Consider the following 26756-nt stretch of genomic DNA (forward strand, 5'->3'; position numbering starts at 1 on the left):
GCTATAGCCTTAACTGTCATTATAACAACATGAAAACAATGGAGAATAAAAAACGAAAAAACAAACAAAATTAGCAATGGACTTTTCTTTTTTCTTTTTTCTTTTTTTTGTACATATTTGAAAAGGAGTGACTTATAAAGTAGCAATGATTGTCACACACACACACTAGGTGTGGTGAAATTTGTCCTCTGCATTTGACCCATCCCCCTTGTTCACCAACCTGGGAGGTGAGGGGAGCAGTGAGCAGCAGCGGTGATGCGCCCAGGAACCATTTTTGATTATTCAAACCCCAATTCCAAGCCTTGATGCTGAGTGCCAAGCAGGGAGGTAATGGCTCCCATTTTTATAGTCTTTGGTATGACTCGGCCGGGGGTTTGAACTCACGACCTACCGCTCTCAGGGCGGACACTCTAACCACTCGGCCACTGAGTAGGTCAACGGGGTCAAAGTTCACATTGGTTAGAAAAATGGTCTCCAAAACAACTTCTGAGGTCACTTTTCTTTTGTGTTTTGGTAGAGTCCTTTCCACGGTGGACAACTGGCGTCACGGTAAGACACACAACAAAACAGCAGTGCGAGTGTGAGGTCACAATCATTTTTATCCTGAGGTTTGGGCAAGAAAAAAAAAAAAAAGTGATGAAAATGAGACGCAAAGGAGGGATTAAAAATGAAGAATGCTGTGATTATGTAACGCTGCTTCCTATTATTATTGTGCAGATGTTCAGCCTGACGCTAAGATCTCATGCATTCATCTGATCACATGCATTGTTTGCAAAATCATCCAGCGGAATTTCTTTTGTGTCCGTTCCTTCCCGACTAATTTGGCTGATTAACTTTCATCACTCATTCATTATTCATGCGCCTGTAGGCTTTGTTTACAATCAGTGTTGAAAATGTCAACGGTGTAAATGTTAAAAGTGTAAAAAAAGAGCCAAGTTATTAAGACATTTGTGCAGTAATGTCTGGAGTTAGTGTTTTTCTTTTTTTTACGGGCGGCGGTAATATACACACTATATTGCCAAAAGTATTTGGCCACCTGCCTTTACTCACATATGAACTTGAGGTGCCATCCCATAGAATTGTCCAAAATATTTTGGTATTCAAATAACATTTTTGTATTTATTTTTGTATTTTTTGTATTTTTAATTTTATTATTATTAAAAAAAAATAATTAAATCAACATAAAAAACACCCGGTCCCGGTCCATAGACCGATTGGTACCGGGTCGCGGCCACACAAGAAAAAAAAAAAGTTTTTAAATGTATTTATTTATTTATTTATTTTTTTAATTAAATCAACATAAAAACACAATATATACATTATATATCAATACAGTCTGCAGGGATACAGTCCGTAAGCACACATGATTGTATTTCTTTATGACAAAAAAAAAAAAAAATAATAATAATAATAATAATTAAAAAAGTTGAATGTGTTGAAGGTGGAATGGTTTGAATCGTTTGAAAAATGTGGGAATTGTGGAAATTTAAAAAATGGCCAATTCATTTTGAATGGGGAAAATGTCCCTGAAAACTGGGAATTCTTGGAAATCCGGGAATTTTTTTAAAATTGTTGAATGGGACCACACAATTTTGAACAGGCTGAATATTTTGGAGTTTGAACGGTTTGAATAAAAAAATGTGGGAATTATGGAACTTTGAAAAATGTCCCATTCATTTCAATGGGAACTTCCTGGAAATTTAGGAATTTTGGGGAAACCGGGATAACAAAGGATTAAGAGCATGAATCTCCGGGTTGAGCTGAATTGGTTGGTGTTGGAATTGTTTAAATCGGTCAAGAAATGTTGAAGTAGTGACAGGGAATTTTGGTTGTTTGAATTTCCAGGATGAGTTGAATGTGTTGAAGGTGGAATGGTTTGAATCGGTTGAAAAATGTGGGAATTGTGGAAGTTTAAAAAATGGCCAATTCATTTTGAATGGGGAAAATGTCCCTGAAAACTCGGAATTCTTGGAAATCCGGGAATTTTTTTTAAATTGTTGAAAGGGAGCACACAATTTTGAACAGGCTGAATATTTTGGAGTTAGAACGGTTTGAATCAAAAAATGTGGGAATTATGGAACTTTGAAAAATGTCCCATTCATTTCAATGGGAACTTCCTGGAAATATGGGAATTTTGGGAAAACCGGGATTAAAAAAAAATTAAATTATTAGGAGCATGAATCTCCTGATTGAGCTGAATTGGTCGGTGTTGGAATTGTTTAAATCGGACAAGAAATGTTGAAGTAGTGACAGGGAATTTTGATTGTTGAATTTCCAGGATGAGTTGAATGTGTTGAAGGTGGAATGGTTTGAATCGGTTGAAAAATGTGGGAATTGTGGAAGTTTAAAAAATGGCCAATTCATTTTGAATGGGTAAAATGTCCCTGAAAACTCGGAATTCTTGGAAATCCGGGAATTTTTTTTAAATTGTTGAAAGGGAGCACACAATTTTGAACAGGCTGAATATTTTGGAGTTTGAACGGTTTGAATAAAAAAATGTGGGAATTGTGGAACTTTGAAAAATGTCCCATTCATTTCAATGGGAACTTCCTGGAAATTTAGGAATTTTGGGGAAACCGGGATAAAAAAACAAACAAAGGATTAGGAGCATGAATCTCCTGATTGAGCTGAATTGGTTGGTGTTGGAATTGTTTAAATCGGTCAAGAAATGTTGAAGTAGTGACAGGGAATTTTGGTTGTTTGAATTTCCAGGATGAGTTGAATGTGTTGAAGGTGGAATGGTTTGAATCGGTTGAAAAATGTGGGAATTGTGGAAGTTTAAAAAATGGCCAATTCATTTTGAATGTGGAAAATGTCCCTGAAAACTCGGAATTCTTGGAAATCCGGGAATTTTTTTTAAATTGTTGAATGGGACCACACAATTTTGAACAGGCTGAATATTTTGGAGTTGGAACGGTTTGAATAAAAAAAATGTGGGAACTATGGAACTTTGAAAAATGTCCCATTCATTTCAATGGGAACTTCCTGGAAATATGGGAATTTTGGGAAAACCGGGATTTAAAAAAAAAAATAAAAATATTAGGAGCATGAATCTCCTGATTGAGCTGAATTGGTTGGTGTTGGAATTGTTTAAATCGGTCAAGAAATGTTGAAGTAGTGACAGGGAATTTTGGTTGTTTGAATTTCCAGGATGAGTTGAATGTGTTGAAGGTGGAATGGTTTGAATCGGTTGAAAAATGTGGGAATTGTGGAAGTTTAAAAAATTGACAATTCATTTTGAATGGGGAAAATGTCCCTGAAAACTCGGAATTCTTGGAAATCCGGGAATTTTTTTTAAATTTAAAAAAATACCACCCCCCAGTCCGTGGGACAAATTTTCAAGCATTGACTGGTCCGCAGCTACAAAAAGGTTGGGGACCAATGTTCTGGAGCATCAAAAGTTCCTTTCACTGGAACTAAGGGGCCAAGCCCAACTCCTGGAAAAACAACCCCACACCATAATTCCTCCTCCACCAAATTTCTCACTCGGCACAATGCAGTGCGAAATGTGGCGTTCCCCTGGCAACCTCCAAACCCAGACTCGTCCATCAGATTGCCAGATGGGAAAGCGTCATTCATCAGTCCCCACTGCAAAAAGTCAGTGTTCAAAAACAAGAAAAAAAAAAAGAGGGGTATTTTATTTGAACTAAGCAAAATGATCTGCCAATAGAACAATATTTATAGTTTCAAGCATGTTTTACTCAATATAGCTCATCAATTCTCAGCAACAAGCTGTAATATTTTACTGAGATCATTCAGGACCAAAACCCTTAAAACAAGTAAAACACTCTAACATAAAATCTGCTTATTGAGAAGAATTATCTTATCAGACAGAAAATAAGCAAATATCACCCTTATTTGACATATTTCATCTTACTTAGATTTCAGTTTTTGCAGTCCAGAGAAGGCGTCTCCACTGCTCTAGAGTCCAGTGGCGACGTGCTTTACACAACTGCATCCCACGCTTTGCATTGGACTTGGTGATGTAGGGCTTAGATGCAGCTTCTCGGCCATGGAAACCCATTCCATGAAGCTCTCTGCATACTGCACGTGGGCTAATTGGAAGATCACATGGAGCTCTGTAGCAACTGAATGTGCAGAAAGTCTTCACAATATAGTAGGGGTGTAACGGTACATGTATTTGTATTGAACCGTTTTGGTACGGGGGTTCCGGTTCAGTACGGAGGTGTACCGAACGAGTTTCCACACGGACATATTAAGTAGCGTAACGCACGTTGTGTAAACAATGCACAACACACGGGCTAGGATAGACTGACCATACGTCCTCTTTTCACCGGGCATGTCCTCTTTTGCGGAGCGGTCAGGGCGGAGTTTCTTAAATGCATCAAATGTCCGGCATTTTGTGTTAGGACTGCGTGTATTTTCAATGTACGTTCAGGGTTAAGAAGGGGTTAAAAACAAAACAAACAGCAGCATTGGTGAGGGAGGGGCAGAGACAGAGAGAGAGAGAGAGAGTTATGATAAACGCGCATGCGTCGCCAGGCTCTGCTTTTTATCCATAGATTTATCACATTTAATTTTTTATTATCTATAGCAGGGGTGTCAAAAGTGTGTCCCGGAGGCCATTTGCTTTTTTAACATTTTAATGTTTTAAAGGCCCACGGCACATTCTAAAAATACTAAAAAAAATAAATAAACAAAAACATAACAAAAGTGAAATTAAAAAGCTTAAATGTAATTTAGAAAAAGTTGCAATGTTGACTGTCATGTCTGTGTAATCATGTTTTGTTTTGTTTAGTTATTGGACTCTTTAGTTTCTGGCTTTTCACTCCCTTGTCTTGTTTCCATGGTTGCCCATTAGTTTCACCTGTTCCACGTTTGGACTCATTGTGCACTCTTGTTTGTCACCATAGCAACCCATTAGTTTTCACCTGCCCTCACGACTCACGCACCTGTCTTTAATCATGTCACTATTATTTAAAGCCATTGTTGCCAGGAAGTCTCCCTGGCGACATCATACCCCTGACTTTCTGCTTCTCACTCTGTTTACCTCTGCGCACTTCATGCCATGTCAAGTAAGTTTTTTCGATTCATGCCACAGTTAGCGACTTTTGTTCATGTCCATAGTTTTTTGCCCACGTGCAAGTCTTTTTGTTTCGTTAGTCAAGTTTGTACTTCCGCCTTGAGGGCGCTTTTTGTTCCTTTGTTAGTGTAAAATAAATAATGTCTTCACCTTCATGCCATGTCTGGTCCAAATGTTCATTTGCACCACGGGAGAACAAACCACGCCATAGTCCAAGTCTTGACAGATTTTTATTTAAACTACAAAAAAAGGAAGTAAACAAAAGGCGCGCACAATGGCGGAGAACAAACTATGAAAGCAAATACTTGCACAAAGGCAAAAACTATGAACAACAAAAAACACTAACTGTGGCAATAATAAACAAAACTTACTTGGCATGGACAAAAACGGCATGAAAAAGCGCAGCAAGGGTCATAAGTGTGTGGAGAGTATCAATGCGGGGATGTCGTCAGAACGACAAACTGAAAACAATGAACTTAAATATTACAGACATGATTAACGAAAACAGGTGCGTGACTCAAAACGTGAAACAGGTGCGTGACGTGACAGGTGAAAACTAATGGTTGCTATGGTGACAAAACAAAAGTGCACAAAAAGTCCAAAAACAAAACCGAACATGACAAAACAAAAACATGATCACACAGACATGACAGTTGACTAATAAAACAAAGCTGTTTTTTTTTCTTTCAAACTGTCATAATATTGAATCAAAATCAATGTTATTATGAATTATTGACCTATCCAAGATTCCCATTACTTCACATCAAATATTCCACTAAGAAAAATATTTTTGTTGGAAGATTTTGCAAATTTTGGTAAATAAATAACCCAAAAATGTATATTTTCTTGTTTTCTTACTGTACCGAAAATGAACCGAACCGTGACCTCTAAACCGAGGTATGTACCGAACCGAAATTTTTGTGTACCGTTACACCCTTACAATATACACTTCAGCATCCACTGACCCCTCTCTGTCAGTTTACGTGGCCTACCACTTGGTGGCTGAGTTGCTGTTGTTCCCCAGAAATCTTCACTTTTCTTATAATAAAGTCATACTTGCCAACCCTCCCGGATTTTCCGGGAGACTCCCGAAATTCAGCGCCTCTCCCGAAAACCTCCCGAGACAAATTTTCTCCCGAAAATCTCCCGAAATTCAGGCGGAGCTGGAGGCCACGCCCCCTCCAGCTCCATGCCGACCTGAGTCCGCTTTCCCACAATATAAAGAATGTCTACAGTAAAGCAGTCCGTCTGCCGTAAACAGCAATGTTGTGACACTCTTAAACAGGACAATACTGCCATCTAGTGCATTTGATGAAAGCACTTTTGTGCGTGCCACACAGCAATGCATCATCAGAGAGGGTGTTCAGCATGGTTAGAAAGATAGTGACAGAGAATAGAACAAGGATGGACAATTCAACCCTTAACTCAACAATGAGTAGATGAGTGTTATGTGTGTGTATATGTGTAAATAAATGAACACTGAAATTCAAGTATTTCTTTTATTTATATATATATATATATATATATATATATATATATATATATATATATATATATATATATATATATATATATATATATATATATATATATATAGCTAGAATTCACTGAAAGTCAATTATTTCTTATATATATATATATATATATATATATATATCCATCCATCCATCCATCCATTTTCTACCGCTTATTTCCTTCGGGGTCGCAGGGATATATATATATATATATATATATATATATATATATATATATATATATATATATATATATATATATATATATATATCTCCTGACGATTGAGGGTACCCCCCTCATGAAACAGGCCTGTAAAGATGAAATAGTCTTGTGATTTATTTTTCCCACACATATATATATATATATATATATATATATATATATATATATATATAACAATAAAGTGCTAACTTTTTCGGTAACTTTACATATTTTTCTCTAATTACACAGCCATACACCTTACAGTCATATAACCTGGTATGTCACACATGCTAACCGTTAGCAAGTTCATGTTAGCATTCTAGCACGCTAACATTAAAGTGCTAGCTTTTTTGAGCTAATTTTGCAACTGTTTACCCTAGAGTCATATAACTTGGTGTGTGACAGCTGTTAAGTGTTAGTGGGCTAACGTTAGCATGCTAGCACACTAACAATAAAGTGCTAACTTTTTTTTTCAAATTTTACACTTTTTTTCTCTAATTCCCGCAGCGATACACCTTGTCATATAACTTGGTATGTGGAACAAGCTAACAGTTAGCATGCTACGTTAGCATTGCTTTAAAATGTAATGTCGGAAGTTATCGGTTTCAAAAAGTAAAATTTCGGACTTTAGCATGTTTATTTTAGCATTCTAGCACGCTAACATTAAAGTGCTAGCTTTTTTGAGCTAATTTTGCAACCGTTTACCCTATATATATATATATATATATATATATATATATATATATATATATATATATATGTCTTAATAAGGTTATCCAAAAAAATAGTGCTCGATACCGTAGTAGAGCGCAATATATGTATGTGTGGGAAAAAAATCACAAGACTACTTCATCTCTACAGGCCTGTTTCATGAGGGGTTCCCTCAATCATCAGAAGATTTTAATGGAAGCATTCACATACCATGGTTTATATAGGGCACAGAGTGGGTAGGTACAGGCTGGCGTAGTGGCGTGGTGATTAGCTCATGTGTTACCTAGGAGGTGTTTCCATCTGTGGCGGCATGCTGATACAATTTCGCTGCGCTTGTTGAGGGATGACAGGTCTGGACGGTAAATAATAAACAGTTTCTCTTTCAAGCATAGGTTGCATCTTTTATTACCACTATTGTAAGGTGTGCTGGATGCAAGAATTTGCCATGTTATTGAATATTCAACATTATTGTCTTTGAGGTCCCAAATGTGTTTGCTGAGTTCTGTGGTATTTCGCAGGTTTTGGTTCCTGAAAGAAGCCTTGTGATTGTTCCATCTGGTTTTGAATTCTCCCTCGGTTAATCCTACATATGTGTCGGATGTGTTAATGTCCTTGCGTGTTACCTTAGATTGGTAGACAACTGATGTTTGTAAGCACCCCCCGTTGAGAGGGCAATCAGGTTTCTTTCGACAGTTGCAACCTTTGTTGGTTTTGGAGTCGCTCTGTCCGGGGGCCGACGGCTCATTTGCAATTGTTTTGTTGTGGTTTGAGATGATTTGTCGTATATTGTTCATACAGCTGTAGCTCAATTTAATGTTGTTCTTGTTGAATACTTTTCTTAGGGTGTTGTCTTTGGGAAAGAGTTTGTCAACCAGATTGAGGAATTTGTGTCCAATGTTAGTTGAGACGTTTTTGCTGTATGGGGGGTTGTACCAGATGATGTTGTTTCGTTTTCTGTTCTTTTTTGGCTGGTTTCCTGGCGTGGGTTCATAGGTGAGGGTGAAATTGTATCCGCTTTCATCAAGGGCTTTTTGGTACGGGGGGGTTGCTTGGTCAAATTCAGCTTTGCTAGATGACAGCATCGATAGCTACTTCAAGACTACTTCATCTCTACAAGCCTGTTTCATGAGGGGTTCCCTCAATCATCAGGAGATTTTAATGGAAGCATTCACATACCATGGTTTATATAGGGCACAGAGTGGGTGGGTACAGGCTGGCGTAGGGGCGTGGTGATTGGCTCATGTGTTACCTAGGAGGTGTTTCCGTCTGTGGCGGCATGCTGATACAATTTCGCTGCGCTTGTTGAGGGATGACAGGTCTGGACGGTAAATAATAAACAGTTTCTCTTTCAAGCATAGGTTGCATCTTTTATTACCACTATTGTAAGGTGTGCTGGATGCAAGAATTTGCCATGTTATTGAATATTCAACATTATTGTCTTTGAGGTCCCAAATGTGTTTGCTGAGTTCTGTGGTATTCCGCAGGTTTTGGTTCCTGAAAGAAGCCTTGTGATTGTTCCATCTGGTTTTAAACTCTCCCTCGGTTAATCCTACATATGTGTATGTATATATATATATATATATATATGTGTATATATATATATATATATATATATATATATATATATATATATACATATATATATATATATATATATGAAATACTTGACTTGGTGAATTCTAGCTGTAAATATACTCCTCCCCTCATAACCACGCCCCCGCACCCACCTCCCGAAATTGGAGGTCTCAAGGTTGGCAAGTATGAATAAAGTTGACTTTGGAATATTTAGGAGCGAGGAAATTTCACGACTGGATTTGTTGCACAGGTGGCATCCTGTGACAGTTCCACGCTGGAAATCACTGAGAGCGGCCAGTTCTTTCACAAATGTTTGTAGGAACAGTCTCCATGCCTAAGTGCTTGATTTGATACACCGGGCCAAGTGATTAGGACACATGATTCTCATCATTTGGATGGCTGGCCAAATACTTTTGGCAATATAGTGCATGTGACGAAGTTGGCTGATGCACTTGTAAGTTTGATGTGCATCAAAAAGACGCCTTCTCGCGTGATTAAATAAAGATTATAAACGCAAGTGTGGAATTATTTATCCGCACGCAGCGGGGGCCTCATTACCAGGCTGGGTGATGGGTTCTTTTTTCAAGAGCAAAAACACAACCTGAAAGGAATCCATGAATGTCTCCCTTCAATCTGCCCGTGTTTCTACTGCTAACATAATGAGCCACCTAACTTGTGTTTCTACTGCTAACATAATGACCACCTAACTTGTGTTTCTACTGCTAACATAATGAGCCACCTAACTTGTGTTTCTACTGCTAACATAATGACCCACCTAACTTGTGTTTCTACTGCTAACATAATGACCCACCTAACTTGTGTTTCTACTGCTAACATAATGACCCACCTAACTTGTGTTTCTACTGCTAACATAATGAGCCACCTAACTTGTGTTTCTACTGCTAACATAATGACCCACCTAACTTGTGTTTCTACTGCTAACATAATGAGCCACCTAACTTGTGTTTCTACTGCTAACATAATGACCCACCTAACTTGTGTTTCTACTGCTAACATAATGAGCCACCTAACTTGTGTTTCTACTGCTAACATAATGACCCACCTGACTTGTGTTTCTACTGCTAACATAATGACTCACCTAACTTGTGTTTCTACTGCTAACATAATGAGCCACCTAACTTGTGTTTCTACTGCTAACATAATGACCCACCTAACTTGTGTTTCTACTGCTAACATAATGAGCCACCTAACTTGTGTTTCTACTGCTAACATAATGACCCACCTAACTTGTGTTTCTACTGCTAACATAATGAGCCACCTAACTTGTGTTTCTACTGCTAACATAATGACCCACCTAACTTGTGTTTCTACTGCTAACACAATGAACCACCTAACTTGTGTTTCTACTGCTAACATAATGAGCCACCTAACTTGTGTTTCTACTGCTAACATAATGACCCACCTAACTTGTGTTTCTACTGCTAACATAATGAGCCACCTAACTTGTGTTTCTACTGCTAACATAATGACCCACCTAACTTGTGTTTCTACTGCTAACATAATGAGCCACCTAACTTGTGTTTCTACTGCTAACATAATGACCCACCTAACTTGTGTTTCTACTGCTAACATAATGAGCCACCTAACTTGTGTTTCTACTGCTAACATAATGACACACCTAACTTGTGTTTCTACTGCTAACATAATGAGCCACCTAACTTGTGTTTCTACTGCTAACATAATGAGCCACCTAACTTGTGTTTCTACTGCTAACATAATGAGCCACCTAACTTGTGTTTCTACTGCTAACATAATGACACACCTAACTTGTGTTTCTACTGCTAACATAATGACCCACCTGACTTGTGTTTCTACTGCTAACATAATGACCCACCTAACTTGTGTTTCTACTGCTAACATAATGACCCACCTAACTTGTGTTTCTACTGCTAACATAATGACCCACCTGACTAGTGTTTCTACTGCTAACATAATGAGCCACCTAACTTGTGTTTCTACTGCTAACATAATGACCCACCTAACTTGTGTTTCTACTGCTAACATAATGACCCACCTGACTTGTGTTTCTACTGCTAACATAATGAGCCACCTAACTTGTGTTTCTACTGCTAACATAATGACCCACCTAACTTGTGTTTCTACTGCTAACATAATGACCCACCTGACTTGTGTTTCTACTGCTAACATAATGACCCACCTAACTTGTGTTTCTACTGCTAACATAATGAGCCACCTAACTTGTGTTTCTACTGCTAACATAATGACCCACCTGACTTGTGTTTCTACTGCTAACATAATGAGCCACCTAACTTGTGTTTCTACTGCTAACATAATGACCCACCTAACTTGTGTTTCTACTGCTAACATAATGACCCACCTAACTTGTGTTTCTACTGCTAACATAATGACTCACCTAACTTGTGTTTCTACTGCTAACATAATGACCACCTGAGGCTGCTTTCCTTCTGTCTCCTCCAGGCGGGAAGCTGCTGACACTTTTCCAGGAGGAGGACCACCAGCAGAAGGTGCTCATCGGCCTGGTGAGGAGGAGAGAAACAAACAATAATTGAGCGTGGATGCAAAAGCACAAAGCAAAATTAGACTCAAAATGGTTTCAAAGTTTTAAGAAGTGTGACTCTTAGGGCACCAAAGTGCTGACGATTCCATTCAGAATCAATTCAAAGCATTTCTCGCCATGTATTATCCATCCATCCATCCATTTTCTACCGCTTGTCCCTTTTTGGGGTTGCTGGAGCCTATCTCAGCTGCATTCGGGCGGTAGGTCGTATTATTTGTACAAACCCCGTTTCCATATGAGTTGGGAAATTGTGTTAGATGTAAATATAAACGGAATACAATGATTTGCAAATCCTTTTCAAGCCATATTCAGTTGAATATGCTACAAAGACAACATATTTGATGTTTAAACTTTTTTTTTTTGCAAATAATAATTAACTTAGTGTGCCAAAGTAGTTGTTCACCACTGTGTTCAGGCCAGGCCCTAACCAATCTGGCGCCCTAGGCAAGATTTTAGGTGGCGCCCCCCCACATCGGCAGTGAACTGTATATACTCACAAGAACCCGAATAGCTTTGTCTTTGACCTTTTTTTTTTTTAACTTACAACTATACCTAATATATAAAGGGGTGGAAAAGTGACTATTACCTGCAGGGCAAACATTAGCTAACCAGAAGGCAATAACAATGTAAACAAAAAACACCTGCTTAAAAGATCTAATACAAATGTCCCTGAGGAATGTAAGGTGGGAGTACTGTAATTACCTAACGTTACATTATTATTTTCCATAACAATTTAGCCCCCTCCACAATATTAACCCGACGTTAAAACAGAACTAGCTATTTATTGATTAGCAATTGCCGAATCATGTAACATTAGCTTAATGCTAAAAAGCCAGGTTACTATCACATTCTGTAACAGACAAATAATTTCATGTAGGCTAACGTTACCTACCTGCTACCTCTGTCTTTTCTCGTTTCTCCTCCTCTTCTTTTCTCTTTTTTCTTCCCTGGGCACCTGACAGTTTTGGCCGTTTTGACATCTTGTGTTGATTTTTTGGTGACGTCCAAAAAGAGTCATGATACGGGAAGGGAGGGGGCGCACCATGCGGGGGGAGGGGGGGGGGGGCGTAATGTTGTAACAAATAATATTTCTATTAAATAGGCTTTACTTTGCATTTTAATTAACGTGGGATTATTTTTTGTATTTAGAAATAATAGTACCACCTTTTTTTCTCTTTTTTTTTTCTTTTCTCTCCAACATTTGTGGCACTTGCGTGGCGCCCCCTGATGGACGGCGCCCTTAGCATTTGCCTATACAGCCTATGCCACGGGCCGGCCCTGCCCATACCATCACACATGCTGCCTTTTACACTTTGCGCCTATAACAATCCGGAGGGTTCTTTTCCTCTTTGGTCCGGAGGACACGACGTCCACAGTTTCCAAAAACAATTTGAAATGTGGACTCGTCAGACCACAGAACACTTTTCCACTTTGTATCAGTCCTATGTATGCGAAGCCGACTGCGTTTCTGGGTGTTGTTGATAAACGGTTTTCGCCTTGCATAGGAGAGTTTTAACTTGCACTTACAGATGTAGCGACCAACTGTAGTTACTGACAGTGGGTTTCTGAAGTGTTCCTGAGCCCATGTGGTGATATCCTTTACACACTGATGTCGCTTGTTGATGCAGTACAGCCTGAGGGATGGAAGGTCACGGGCTTAGCTGCTTACGTGCAGTGATTTCTCCACATTCTCTGAACCCTTTGATGATATTACGGAGCGTAGATGGTGAAATCCCTAAATTCCTTGCAATAGCTGTTTTTTCTTAAACTGTTCAACAAATTGCTCATGTATTTGTTGACAAAGTGGTGACCCTCGCCCCATCCTTGTTTGTCAATGACTGAGCATTTCATGGAATCTACTTTTATACCCAATCATGGCACCCACCTGTTCCCAATTAGCCTGCACACCTGTGGGATGTTCCAAATAAGTGTTTGATGAGCATTCCTCAACTTTATCAGTCTTTTTTGCCACCTTTCCCAACTTCTTTGTCACGTGTTGCTGCCATCAAATTTTCAAGTTAATGATTATTTGCACAAAAAAACATCAAATATGTTGTCTTTGTAGCATATTCAACTGAATATGGCTTGAAAAGGATTTGCAAATCATTGTATTCCGTTTATATTTACATCTAACACAATTTCCCAACTCATATGGAAACGGGGTTTGTATAATAATTACCGTATTTTTCAGACTATAAGGCGCACTTAAAATCCGTAAATTTTCTCAAAACTGGACAGTGCGCCTTCTAACCCGGTGCGCCTAATGTACGGAATCATTTTTGGTTGTGCTTACCGACCTGGCAGCTATGTTATTTGGTACATGGTGAAATGAAAAGGAGCAAGGGTGACGTGTCTCGCTCAAGGACACCACAGACATGACCAGGTTGGTAGAAGGTGGGGATCGAACCAGGAACCCACAGGTTGCTGGCACGTTACGTTTTTTTTCTCTCTAATTACACAGCCGTACACATGTGACACATGCTAACTGTTAGCATGTGTACGTTAGCATGCTAACATTAAAGTGCTAGCTTTTTGAGCTAATTTTGCAAGCGTTTACCCTATAGTCATACAACTTGGTATGTAACACTTGTTAACTGTTAGCGTGCTAACTTTAGCATGCTAGCACACTAACATTAAAGGGCTAACTTTTTCGCTAACTTTACGTCATATAACTTGGTATGTGACACATGCTAACCGTTAGCGTGTGTATGTTAAAGTGCTAGCTTTTTGAGCTAATTTTGCAGCCGTTTACCCGAAGGTTATATAACTTGGTATGTGACAGCTATTAACTGTTAGTGTGCTAACGTTAGCATGCTAACAATAAAGTGCTAACTTTTTCGCTAACTTTACATATTTTTCTCTAATTACGCAGCCAGTCATATAACCTGGTATGTCACACATGCTAACCGTTAGCAAGTTCATGTTAGCATTCTAGCATGCTAATGTTAAAGTGCTAGCTTTTTTGAGCTAATTTTGCAACTGTTTACCCTAGAGTCATAACTCGGTGTGTGACAGCTGTTAACTGTCTAACGTGCTAACTTTTTATTTTTCAAATTTTACACTTTTTTCTCTAATTCCTGCAGCGATACACCTTGCAGTCATATAACTTATGTGGAACAAGCTAACAGTTAACATGTTACTTTAGCATTGCTTTAAAATGTAATATCGGAAGTTATCGGTTTCAAAAAGTAAAATTTCGGACTTTAGCATGTTTATTTTAGCATTCTAGCACGCTAACATTAAAGTGCTAGCTTTTTTGAGCTAATTTTGCAACCGTTTACCCTAGCGTCATATAACTTGGTGTGTGACAGCTGTTAACTGTTAGTGTGCTAACGTTAGCATGCTAGCACACTAACAATAAAGTGCTAACTTTTTTTTTTCAAATTTTACACTTTTTTTCTCTAATTCCCGCAGCGATACACCTTGCAGTCATATAACTTGGTATGTGGAACAAGCTAACAGTTAGCATGCTACGTTAGCATTGCTTTAAAATGTAATATCGGAAGTTATCGGTTTCAAAAAGTAAAATTTCGGACTTTTTAAAACGCCGCTGTGTACACGGACGTTGGGAGAGGTTCAGAGCGCCAATAAACCTTAAAGGTACTTCCTTTGCGTGCTTTTACATACACATAAGTGAATGCCATTGCTTACTTGGTCAACAGCCATACAGGTCACACTGAGGGTGGCCGTATAAACAAATATGCGCCACACTGTGAACCCACACCAAACAAGAATGACAAACACATTTCGGGAGAACATCCGCACCGTAACACAACATAAACACAACAGAACAAATACCCAGAATCCTTTGCAGCCCTAACTCTTCCGGGACGCTACAATATACAACCCCCGCTACCACCAAAAAAAAAAAAAAGCCATTATCGGACATCTCTAGTTAGCATGCTACCATTAAAGTGCGAGCTTTCACAACTTTTACAGATAGGTTGTTGTGACATAAGAGTGATATTTGGATATACAGTTCGTCTTTTTCCGTTTATTGAGCCATCTCGCAATTTTTGGGACTCACGACAATCAAGCCTTGCAAGGTTTTGGTAAAAAAAAAGCCATATTTCAGATGTAAATACTTATTAAAGCAACTCCCTCTGAGGGACAATAGCTTTGGATCGTGAATTCACTGTAAGAAAAAAAAAAGTCAATTATTTCCCAGAGTCTTATCTGACACGTTTCATTTTTTTGATGAAAATGTTCTCATCCTGCAGCTTTTCCTGTGCTCAGCATTATGTGGAAAGTGCAGATAGCTTCAGTTTAACACTTGGACTATTCTTAGACTGACCCCGGTCGCTTTGTTCGCTGCTTTCATCCTCGTCTACATGCACCGACTGTCTTGTTTAGTGTGTGTGTGTGTGTGTGTGTGTGGTGTGTGTGTGTGTGTGTGTGTGTGGTAGACGGTGGAGAAGCTGCGAGAGCATCTGAACACACACCTGCCTCGACTGGGCAAGAAGAAGATAGACGTCCTGGTGGTCAACTACGTAGCCAAACTGGTTGGTACTCCCTCAAATTGGCCATTGCTTTAAGTTGAAAGGGTTTCAATCTTTTTTTTTAACTTCCTTAATGTCCTCCTTTTAAACAAAACCTTCACTGCAGTATATCATTTCGTGTTGAATCTTTCCGCTGCGGCACAATTATTAGGAGTGAACGTGTGACAAAACAACAAAAACAAGAGTACCGTGAATGGCGTTCCACAGAGTGCACTGCAAAGACTGAAAATTAAGTAAGATTAAATATCTCAAATAAGGGTGTTATTTGCTTATTTTCTGTCTGATAAGTTTAAACCATTTATAACAAATGATTTTCAAGGTAAAACATTTTTTTCAAGGTAACATTTTTTTTTCAAGGTGAAATTTTTTTTTCAAGGTAAAAAATGATTTTCAAGGTAAAAAAATTTTTTCAAGATAAAATTTTTTTTTCAAGGTAACATTTTTTTTTCAAGGTGAAATTTTTTTTTCAAGGTAAAAAATGATTTTCAAGGTAAAAAAAATTTTTCAAGATAAAATTTTTTTTTCAAGGTAACATTTTTTTTTCAAGGTAAAAAATGATTTTCAAGGTAAAAAAAATTTTTCAAGGTAAAATTTTTTTTTCAAGGTTAAAAATGATTTTCAAGGTAAAAAATGATTTTCAAGGTAAAAAATTTTTTTTCAAGGTAAATTTTTTTTTTCAAGGCTAAAAATGATTTTCAAGGTAAAAAAAAAGATTTTCAAGGTAAAAAATGATTTTCAATTTTTTTAAATTTTTTAAAAATGTTTTTAAATTTTAAATTTTTTTTAAATTTTTTTCCTTTTTTCTTTACATTTTTTTACATTTTTTAATTTTTAAAAAAATGTTTTTAAATGTTTTAAAAAAAAATTAAATTTAAAAAAAAATTTAAATTTTTTTTTTAAATTTTTAAATTTTTTTTAATTTTTTTTTAATTTTTTTTTTTAATATTAAATTTTTTTTTAAATTTAAGAAATTTATTTTTTATTTTTTTTAAATTGTTAAATTTTTTTTAAATTTTTTTTAAATTTTTAAAAAATTTTTTAAACAATTTTAAACAATTTTAAACAATTTTAAACAATTAAGATTTTTTTTAAACAATTTTAACAATTAACTTTTTTTTTTAGGGTTAGGGTTAGGGTTAAAGTTAGGTTAGGGTTAGGGTTAAGGTTAAGATTAGGGTTAGGGTTAGGGTTAAGATTAGGGTTAGGGTTAGGGTAAAAATTTTTTAAAAAGTTAAAAAAAAGTTTAAAAAAGTTAAAAAATGTTTAAAAAAGTTAAAAATATTTAAAAAAATTAAAAAAAAAATTAAAAAATTTTAAAATCATTAATTCTTCTCGCTTAGCAGATTTTATGTTAGAGTGTTTTACTTGTTTTAAGGGTTTTGGTCCTAAATGATCTCAGTAAGATATTACAGCTGAGATTTTATGAGCTAAATTGAGTAAAACATGCTTGAAACTAGAATATCAAGTGTTGCAAAGCTGTGTCATCAACACTCACAAGTATAAAACTACTTTTTTAAAGTCATCATTTCTTATTTCAAGCATGAAAAATCATGACTTTGACACAATTGTGTCTCATAATTAAAACAGATGACAGCCAAATGCTGTTTTATTTTCAATGAAACAATAGAAAATACGTACTCATATAGTAGTACACTTGGCACAGTACAGTAAACTGACAGTTAATGTTTAAACATTTAACATTTCTAACAATTTTGAACAGAAATAGTTCATGCACATTCAGATAAATTCCTCAAAATTACAATTAAAACATTTTTATATATATATATATATATATATATATATATATATATATGCGCACTAATTGACTGAAAGAGCACGCACTTGGCGCGATGATGTCATGTTATCCATGGAAAAATGCATTTTTAGACAATATGATATGCCTGAGCAGCTAGGAGACCCCGAGAGTAACAAGCGCTTGCCTTGTTGCCTTTCCATTAAAGGGGAACATTATCACCAGACCTATGGAACATATACCTTGATGTTGCAGAAAAAAGACCATATATTTTTTTAACCAATTTCCGAACTCTAAATGGGTGAATTTTGGCGAATTAAACGCCTTTCTATTATTCGCTCTCGGAGCGTGACGTCACATCGGGAAGCAATCCGCCATTTTCTCAAACACCGAATCAAATCAGCTCTGTTATTTTCCGTTTTTTCGACTGTTTTCCGTACCTTGGAGACATCATGCCTCGTCGGTGTGTTGTCGGAGGGTGTAACAACACCAACAGGGACGGATTCAAGTTGCACCAGTGGCCCAAAGATGCCAAAGTGGCAAGAAATTGGACGTTTGTTCCGCACACTTTACCCACGAAAGCTATGCTACGACAGAGATGGCAAGAATGTGTGGATATCCTGCGACACTCAAAGCAGATGCATTTCCAACCATAAAGTCAAAGAAATCTGCCGCCAGACCCCCATTGAATCTGCCGGAGTGTGTGAGCAATTCAGGGACAAAGGACCTCGCTAGCACGGCAAGCAATGGCGGCAGTTTGTTCCCGCAGACGAGCGAGCTAAACCCCCTGGATGTCTTGGCTCACACCGTCCCTTATGCCACCGAAGATGATCAAGAGAAGAATATCCACCCTAGCTTCCCTGGCCTGCTGACATCAACTCCAAAACTGGACAGATCAGCTTTCAGGAAAAGAGGTATGTCTACAGAATATATTAATTGATGAAAATTGGGCTGTCTGCACTCTCAAAGTGCATGTTGTTGCCAAATGTATTTCATATGCTGTAAACCTAGTTCATAGTTGTTAGTTTCCTTTAATGCCAAACAAACACATACCAATCGTTGGTTAGAAGGCGATCGCCGAATTCGTCCTCGCTTTCTCCCGTGTCGCTGGCTGTCGTGTCGTTTTCGTGGGTTTCGCTTGCATACGGTTCAAACCGATATGGCTCAATAGCTTCAGTTTCTTCTTCAATTTGGTTTTTGCTACCTGCCTCCACACTACAACCATCCGTTTCAATACATGCGTATCTGTTGAATCGCTTAAGCCGCTGAAATCCGAGTCTGAATCCGAGCTAATGTCGCTATAGCTTGCTGTTCTATGCGCCATGTTTGTTTGTGTTGGCATCACTATGTGACGTCACAGGAAAATGGACGGGTGTATATAACGATGGTTAAAATCAGGCACTTTGAAGCTTTTTTTAGGGATATTGCGTGATGGGTAAAATTTTGAAAAAAACTTTGAAAAATAAAATAAGCCACTGGGAGCTGATTTTTAATGGTTTTAACCCTTCTGAAATTGTGATAATGTTCCCCTTTAAGAACAATAAATGAGTTTTTAGTATAAGTTTGCTGGTTCCAAGAAATGTAATATCATTATGTCAAGATAATGGCACGAGCATTTAGAATATTTTTCAACATATTGATGTCAAGACGTGGACTATGGTGTGTTTGTTTTCCCGAGATGCAAGTAAAGCTGGACTGGTCATGGCGTGAAGGTAAATACATATTTATTTATAACACTCAAAGGAACAAAAAGCGTGCTCAAGGCGGAAGTACAAACTTGACTAACGAAACAAAAAGACTTGCAAAAAACTGTGAACAATGAAACAAAAACACTAACTGTGGCATTAATAGAAAAAACTTACTTGGACATGGACATGAAGTGCGCAGAGGTAGACAGAGTGTGACAGGGGTATGATGTCGCCAGCAAGACAAACTGAAAACAATGAACTTAAATACTACAGACATGATTAACGAAAACAGGTGCGTGACTCAAAACGTGAAACAGGTGCGTGACGTGACAGGTGAAAACTAATGGGTTGCTATGGTGACAAACAAGAGTGCACAATGAGTCCAAACGTGAAACAGGTGAAACTAATGGGTAACCATGGAAACAAGACAAGGGAGTGAAAAGCCAGAAACTAAAGAGTCCAATAACTAAACATGACTAATACAAAACATGGTCACACAGACATGACAATTGAGCAAAAAGGTCTCTTTTTTTTCTCCCAAGAAAAGTGTTATTAGTGAGAATATACTTATTTGAAGGTATTTTTGGGTTCATTGAGGTTAGCTAATTGTAAAAACCGGTCACCTTTCTTCAAACATTATCTCCTCTGAGCGCATTTGTCGTTTCGGCTTCAAACTAACACAGGAGAGAGATTGAACCCTTCTGATTAAAAGTTATCGAAAGAGTTTGAAAATCTGCTCCGGTTTTGATTTTATGAGCCTTCAAAGAACCGCTGCGCTGATGCTGCTAATCTGCTGTCTTTTCAAGATGGCTTTTTAAAAGCAGGAAGCACAATGCAGACAAGGTAGGTACACTAAACTAAAGTATTGGGACAATTCCGACTAAAAGTAGACAAAAGTATTGGGACACTTATGACTACCAATGGACAAAAGTATTGGGACACTTAGGATGAAAACTGGACAAAAGTATTGGGACACTTGGGACTACAACTTGACAAAAGTATTGGGACACTTATGACTACCACAGGACAAAAGTATTGGGACACTTAGGACTACAACTTGACAAAAGTATTGGGACACTTAGGACTACCACTGAACAAAAGTATTGGGACACTTCGGACTAAAAGTAGACAAAAGTATTGGGACACTTAGGACTACCACTGGACAAAAGTTTTGGGACACTTACACTGGACAAAAGTATTGGGACACTTAGGACTACAACTTGACAAAAGTATTGGGACACTTAGGACTACCACTGGACAAAAGTATTGGGACACTTACACTGGATAAAAGTATTGGGACACTTACACTGGATAAAAGTATTGGGACACTTACGCCTAAACTTGACAAAAGTATTGGGACACTTAGGACTACCTCTGGACAAAAGTATTGGGACACCTACACTAGACAAAAGTATTGGGACACTTAGGACTACAACTTGACAAAAGTATTGGGACACTTGGGACTAAAACTGGACAAAAGTATTGGGACACTTGGGACTACCACTTGACAAAAGTATTGGGACACTTACACTGGACAAAAGTATTGGGACACTTTGGACTACAACTTGACAAAAGTATTGGGACACTTAGGACTACCACTGGACAAAAGTATTGGGACACTTACACTGGATAAAAGTATTGGGACACTTACGCCTAAACTTGACAAAAGTATTGGGACACTTAGGACTACCTCTGGACAAAAGTATTGGGACACCTACACTTGACAAAAGTATTGGGACACTTAGGGCTACAACTTGACAAAAGTATTGGGACACTTGGGACTAAAACTGGACAAAAGTATTGGGACACTTGGGACTACCACTTGACAAAAGTATTGGGACACTTACACTGGACAAAAGTATTGGGACACTTAGGACTAAAACTGGACAAAAGTTTTGGGACACTTAGGACCAGAAATTGACTAAAGTATTGGGACACTTAGGACTACAACTTGACATAAGTATTGGGCCACTTGGGACTAAAACTGGACAAAAGTATTGGGACAATTAGGACAACAACTTGACAAAAGTATTGGGCCACTAGGGACTAAAACTTGACAAAAGTATTGGGACACTTGACTACAACTTGACATAAGTATTGGGACACTTCGGATTACCACTGGACAAAAGTATTGGGACACTTAGGACTAAAACTGGACAAAAGTATTGGGACACTTACGACAAATACTGGACAAAAGTATTGGGACACTTTGCACTAAAAGTAGACTAAAGTATTGGGACACTTAGGACTACCACTGGACACAAGTATTGGGACACTTACACTGGACAAAAGTATTGGGACACTTGGGACTAAAACTTGACAAAAGTATTGGGACACTTAGGACTAGTTTTGGAAAGTCTTGACAAGCCAAATTTTCTTGTTCTATTGGCAGATAATTGTGCTTAGTTCAAATAAAATACCCCCAATTTTTGTATTTTTTTTTCTTGTTTTTGAACACTGACTTTTTAATTGAATGATGTAAATTTATAATGACATCATAAACCCTCAATCCCCCATCTAATAATATATCTCATTAAACAAATAATGTTTAAAAAAAAATAAAAAGCAGAGTGCCTATAAAACAAGTTGTTGGCCTAAAATGGACTTTTGACACCCCTGGAATACGGAAGTGAAAGGGAAATAAAAGGGCACCTCACAAGTCAAGCCCGACTTCCACTCCACAAAGAAGAACATCATTGGGTGCTTATTGAGACTAATGTCTGCACTGACAAAGCAGGAGAAGTTGGAGAAATGGATGGCGGCTTTTAAAGAGACAGGAAGTTGTGCTATGATAGATAGCGGCTCCACTCTGTTATTGTCACTTATTTATTCCCTGGTCGCTGTTGCTATGGACGACGCGGACGGACAGGATAGACTCCTTTTCTGTGTGCAAAGAACACGCCAGAAGTCACTGAATACATATGGAGAGGCTTTAATTATGTTTCTTCCTATCAGAATGAGCAATAAATGGCTGCTTTTAGATGGTGAACAAAAAGCTATTATTTCCAAAACAAAACGCCCATAGTTTTGTATTTTGGCTGAAAAGGAACATAATGAGACTTTATTTGGCTTGAGAAGCTACCAGAAGGGTCATTGTTATTAGTGGACCAGAAGAGCGGGAACTTGAAGTATCGAATAACCGAAAAGAACGCACCCCCCCTCAAAAATAACAATTTGAAGTCTCTGCTAACATTTGTGCAAAGCAATGACAATATTGAAACATTCCATTGAGTCATTTTTTGGATTGAAAAATACTCGCTGAATACTACTGAAGAATAACACCATAAATACTTATCAATTACAAACAATTCTTTGACAAAACCCAAAGCCAGTGAAGTTGGCACGTTGTGTAATTCGTAAATAAAAACAGAATACAATGATTTGCAAATCCTTTTCAACTTATGTTCAATTGAATTCACTGCAAAGACAACATATTTCATCTTCCAAGTTTTTTTGCAAATAATAATTAATTTAGAATTTAATGGCAGCAACACATTGCATTTTTACCACTGTGTTACATGGCCTTTCCTTTTAACAACACTCAGTAAACGTTTGGGAACTGAGGAGACACATTTTTGAAGCTTTTCAGGTGGAATTCTTTCCCATTCTTGCTTGATGTACAGCTTAAGTTGTTCAACAGTCCGGGGGTCTCCCTTCTGCTATTTTAGGCTTCACATTTTCAATGGGAGACAGGTCTGGACTACAGGCAGGCCAGTCTAGTACCCGCACTCTTTTACTATGAAGCCAAGCTGTTGTAACAAGTGGCTTGGCATTGTCTTGCTGAAATAAGCAGGGGCATCCATGGTAACGTTGCTTTGATGCTCCAAAACCTGTATATACCTTTCAGCATTAATGGTGCCTTCACAGATGTGTAAGTTACCCATGTCTTGGGCACTAAAACACCCCCATACCATCACACATGCTGGCTTTTCAACTTTGCGCCTGTAACAATCCGGATGGTTCTTTTCCTCTTTGTTCAGGAGGACACGACGTCCACAGTTTCTAAAAACAATTTGAAATGTGGACTCGTCAGACCACAGAACACTTTTCCACTTTGTATCAGTCCATCTTAGATGAGCTCGGGCCCAGTGAAGCCGGCGGCGTTTCTGGGTGTTGTTGATAAATGGCTTTTGCTTTGCATAGTAGAGTTTTAACTTGCACTTACAGACTGTGATGAACTGTAGTTACTGACAGTGGTTTTCTTAAGTGTTCCATGTGGTGATATCCTTTACACACTGATGTGGGTTTTTGATGCAGTACCGCCTGAGGGATCGAAGATCTGTAATATCATCGCTTACGTGCAGTAATTTCTCCAGATTATCTGAACCTTTTAATATTACTACGCACCGTAGATGGTGAAATCCTGAAATCCCTTGCAATAGCTGGTTGAGAAATGTGGTTCTTAAACAATTTGCTCACGCATTTGTCGACAAAGTGGTGACCCTCGCCCCGTCCTTGTTTGGGAATGACTGAGCATTTCATGGAAGCTGCTTTTATACCCAATCATGGCACCCACCTGTTCCCAAATACTTCTGGGATGTTCCAATTAAGTGTTTGATGAGCATTCCTCAACTTTCTCAGTCTTTTTTGCCACTTGTGCTAACTTTTTTTAAACATGTTGCAGGTATCAAATTCCAAATGAGCTATTTGCCAAAAATAACAACGTTTTCCAGTGTGAACGTTAAATATCTTGTCTTTGCAGTCTATTTAATTGAATATAAGTTGAAAAGGATATTTTGTTTTTATTTACCATTTACACAACGTGACAACTTCACTGCTTTTGAGTTTTGTACTTATCAATTACAATAGATTATTTTAATATAATAAATTAAATTAAATATTTATATTATGCGCTGAAGCAGCCTGAAAATGAAAAAAGAAAAACCTTAAATTCCAAAAATATATTTCTAAAACCTTTTTGAAAAAAAAAAAATATATATATCTTAAATATATATGTAAAATATGTGCATTAAAATGTTTTTTTTTTTTTTTTTTTTTTTGTGAAACCAATGGAGGACATTGTTTGTCAAAAGTAATGAGGTGTCTTGCTGTTATATTCAGTTTTTCTTGCCAAGTGAGGCCCAGCCATGCTAAACGCCGACATACGTGTGGCAGGCGCGTGCGTATGGGCCATGGCGTGTCATTGAGTGCGGGTGGAAATGAAAATGGGAAGTGTGGAATCTAAAGGGGGAAGCGAGCGTGTGACAGATGTAAAAAGCGTGTTGTTTTTTTGCCTTCAAGATGGTCACAATTTGCGATTTAAGATGCCTCCCTTCGCCTCCAGCTGCAACGTTTGGACGGGACGTTTGATTAGAATCTAATTGAACACATTGTGTGTGTGTGTGTGTGTGTGTGTGTGTGTGTGTGTGTGTGCTTGTATTTCTACCCTCCTTGAGACATCAACAAGGAAAAGTAGCTTTCATATGAGGAGGTGTGAACAAGTTAAGACATAAATCATCTCATTTGCACCCCCTGGTGGTGAAATCTATCAAATTTCGGGTGGTCCCAAAAAGGAGGGATTTTTCAAATTGACTGTGTGTCGGTTTTAAAAGTGCTCCCCCTCTGGTCAACATATGAAATAACAAGTGTGTGTGAAAATTTGAAGTGCTCCCCTTCTGGCCAACATATGTAATAACGAGTGTGTGTAAGAAATTGAAATGCGCCCCCTTTGGCCAAATTTATTAAAAATAAATAAAAATAGGTATGTATATACCCACATACTGCAATAACTTGAAGTAAATATTAAAGCCATTTGTACAAACAAATAATTTAAAAGCTTACCTTTTTTATGTTTGCATAGTATGTATATATTATTAATGTTGTAAATACAAATCTTTATATATCTAGAAAGGGTGGTCCTAAAGAGGCAGGCATTTTTCGGAGGTCTCAAGAAGGTAACAAATACAAGAATGTGTATATTCTTTTTATATTTGAACAGAAATATTTATTATTAGTTATTATTATCAACATTTCTGCCTTTTGTCTTTAAAATAGGCCTTTTGCTGGATTTTTCCAACGTTTTCTGTTTTTTTATAGGTACATTTTTTATTTTTACAATGTGCAGCGGTCCAATAAAATACAAAAACAAGCCATTGGCCACAAATTGTTTTTGACATCCCTACTGCAAAATATAAATATAAAAAAATAAATAATATGAATCTAAAAATTACAGTTGATGAAATGATGAGTGGGTTTATTATTGTGAGATTGTGCGTGCACTTACATATGTATCTTGTAATAATATACTGAATATATATATATATATATACATATATGTATGTAATTAACTAAAAGCTTACTTTTTTATATTTGCATAGTATGTATATATTAAAATACAAATCTTTATATATCTAGAAAGGCTGGTCCTAAAGAGGTAGGCATTTTTCGGAGGTCTCAAGAAGGTAACAAATACAAGAATGTGTATATTCTTTTTATATTTGAACAGAAATATTTATTATTAGTTATTAGTATCAACATTTCTGCCTTTTGTCTTTAAAATAGACCTTTTGCTGGATTTTTCCAACATTTTCAGTTTTTTATTGTCATGACTTGGTCCTGGGTGTTTGCTTTCCCGGAATGCAATGGAAAGTTGGCTCGGGCGAGATGGGAATGTATATACGTGATTTATTTAATATTTCAAAATAAAGTACAAACGAAAAGCGCGCACAGTGGCGGAGAACAAACTATGCAACCAAAAGACTAAAAGGAGCAGCATGAACGATGGGCATGAAATCAAGTGTCAGAAATGTGCCGAGCATAATTGTGGGATGTCACCAGACAGACAAACTGAAAACAATGAACTTAAATACTACAGACATGATTAACGAAAACAGGTGCGTGACTCAAAACGTGAAACAGGTGCGTGACGTGACTGGTGAAAACTAATGGGTTGCTATGGTGACAAACAAGAGTGCACAATGAGTCCAAACGTGGAACAGGTGAAACTAATGGGTTGCTATGGTGACAAACAAGAGTGCTCAATGAGTCCAAACGTGGAACAGGTGAAACTAATGGGTAATCATGGAAACAAGACAAGGGAGTAAAAAGCCAGAAACTAAAGAGTCCAATAACTAAACAAAACATGACTAAAACAAAACATGATTACACAGACATGACATTTATAGGTACATTTTTTGAAAAGCCACCGGCCACAAATGGTTTCTGACATTCCTGCTTTGAAATATAAATATAAAAAAATAAATAATATGAA

At 37.4% G+C, this 26756-nt stretch overlaps 1 protein-coding gene across 2 annotated transcripts in view; it reads left to right on the top strand.

Moving 5' to 3' along the window:
- gsap (gamma-secretase activating protein) overlaps positions 1-26756 on the top strand; it is a 77648-nt gene that overhangs the window by 28709 nt on the left and 22183 nt on the right. For both annotated transcript variants that reach the window (XM_061961432.2, XM_061961433.2), the window contains exons 23-25: positions 518-549; positions 11507-11568; positions 16013-16108. In XM_061961432.2, coding sequence (XP_061817416.1) covers positions 518-549; positions 11507-11568; positions 16013-16108 — 190 coding nt within the window. The remainder of the gene's footprint in view (positions 1-517; positions 550-11506; positions 11569-16012; positions 16109-26756) is intronic.

The sequence above is a fragment of the Nerophis lumbriciformis genome, linkage group LG05 (genome assembly GCF_033978685.3).
Source record: "Nerophis lumbriciformis linkage group LG05, RoL_Nlum_v2.1, whole genome shotgun sequence".
Taxonomy (NCBI): Eukaryota; Metazoa; Chordata; class Actinopteri; order Syngnathiformes; family Syngnathidae; genus Nerophis; species Nerophis lumbriciformis.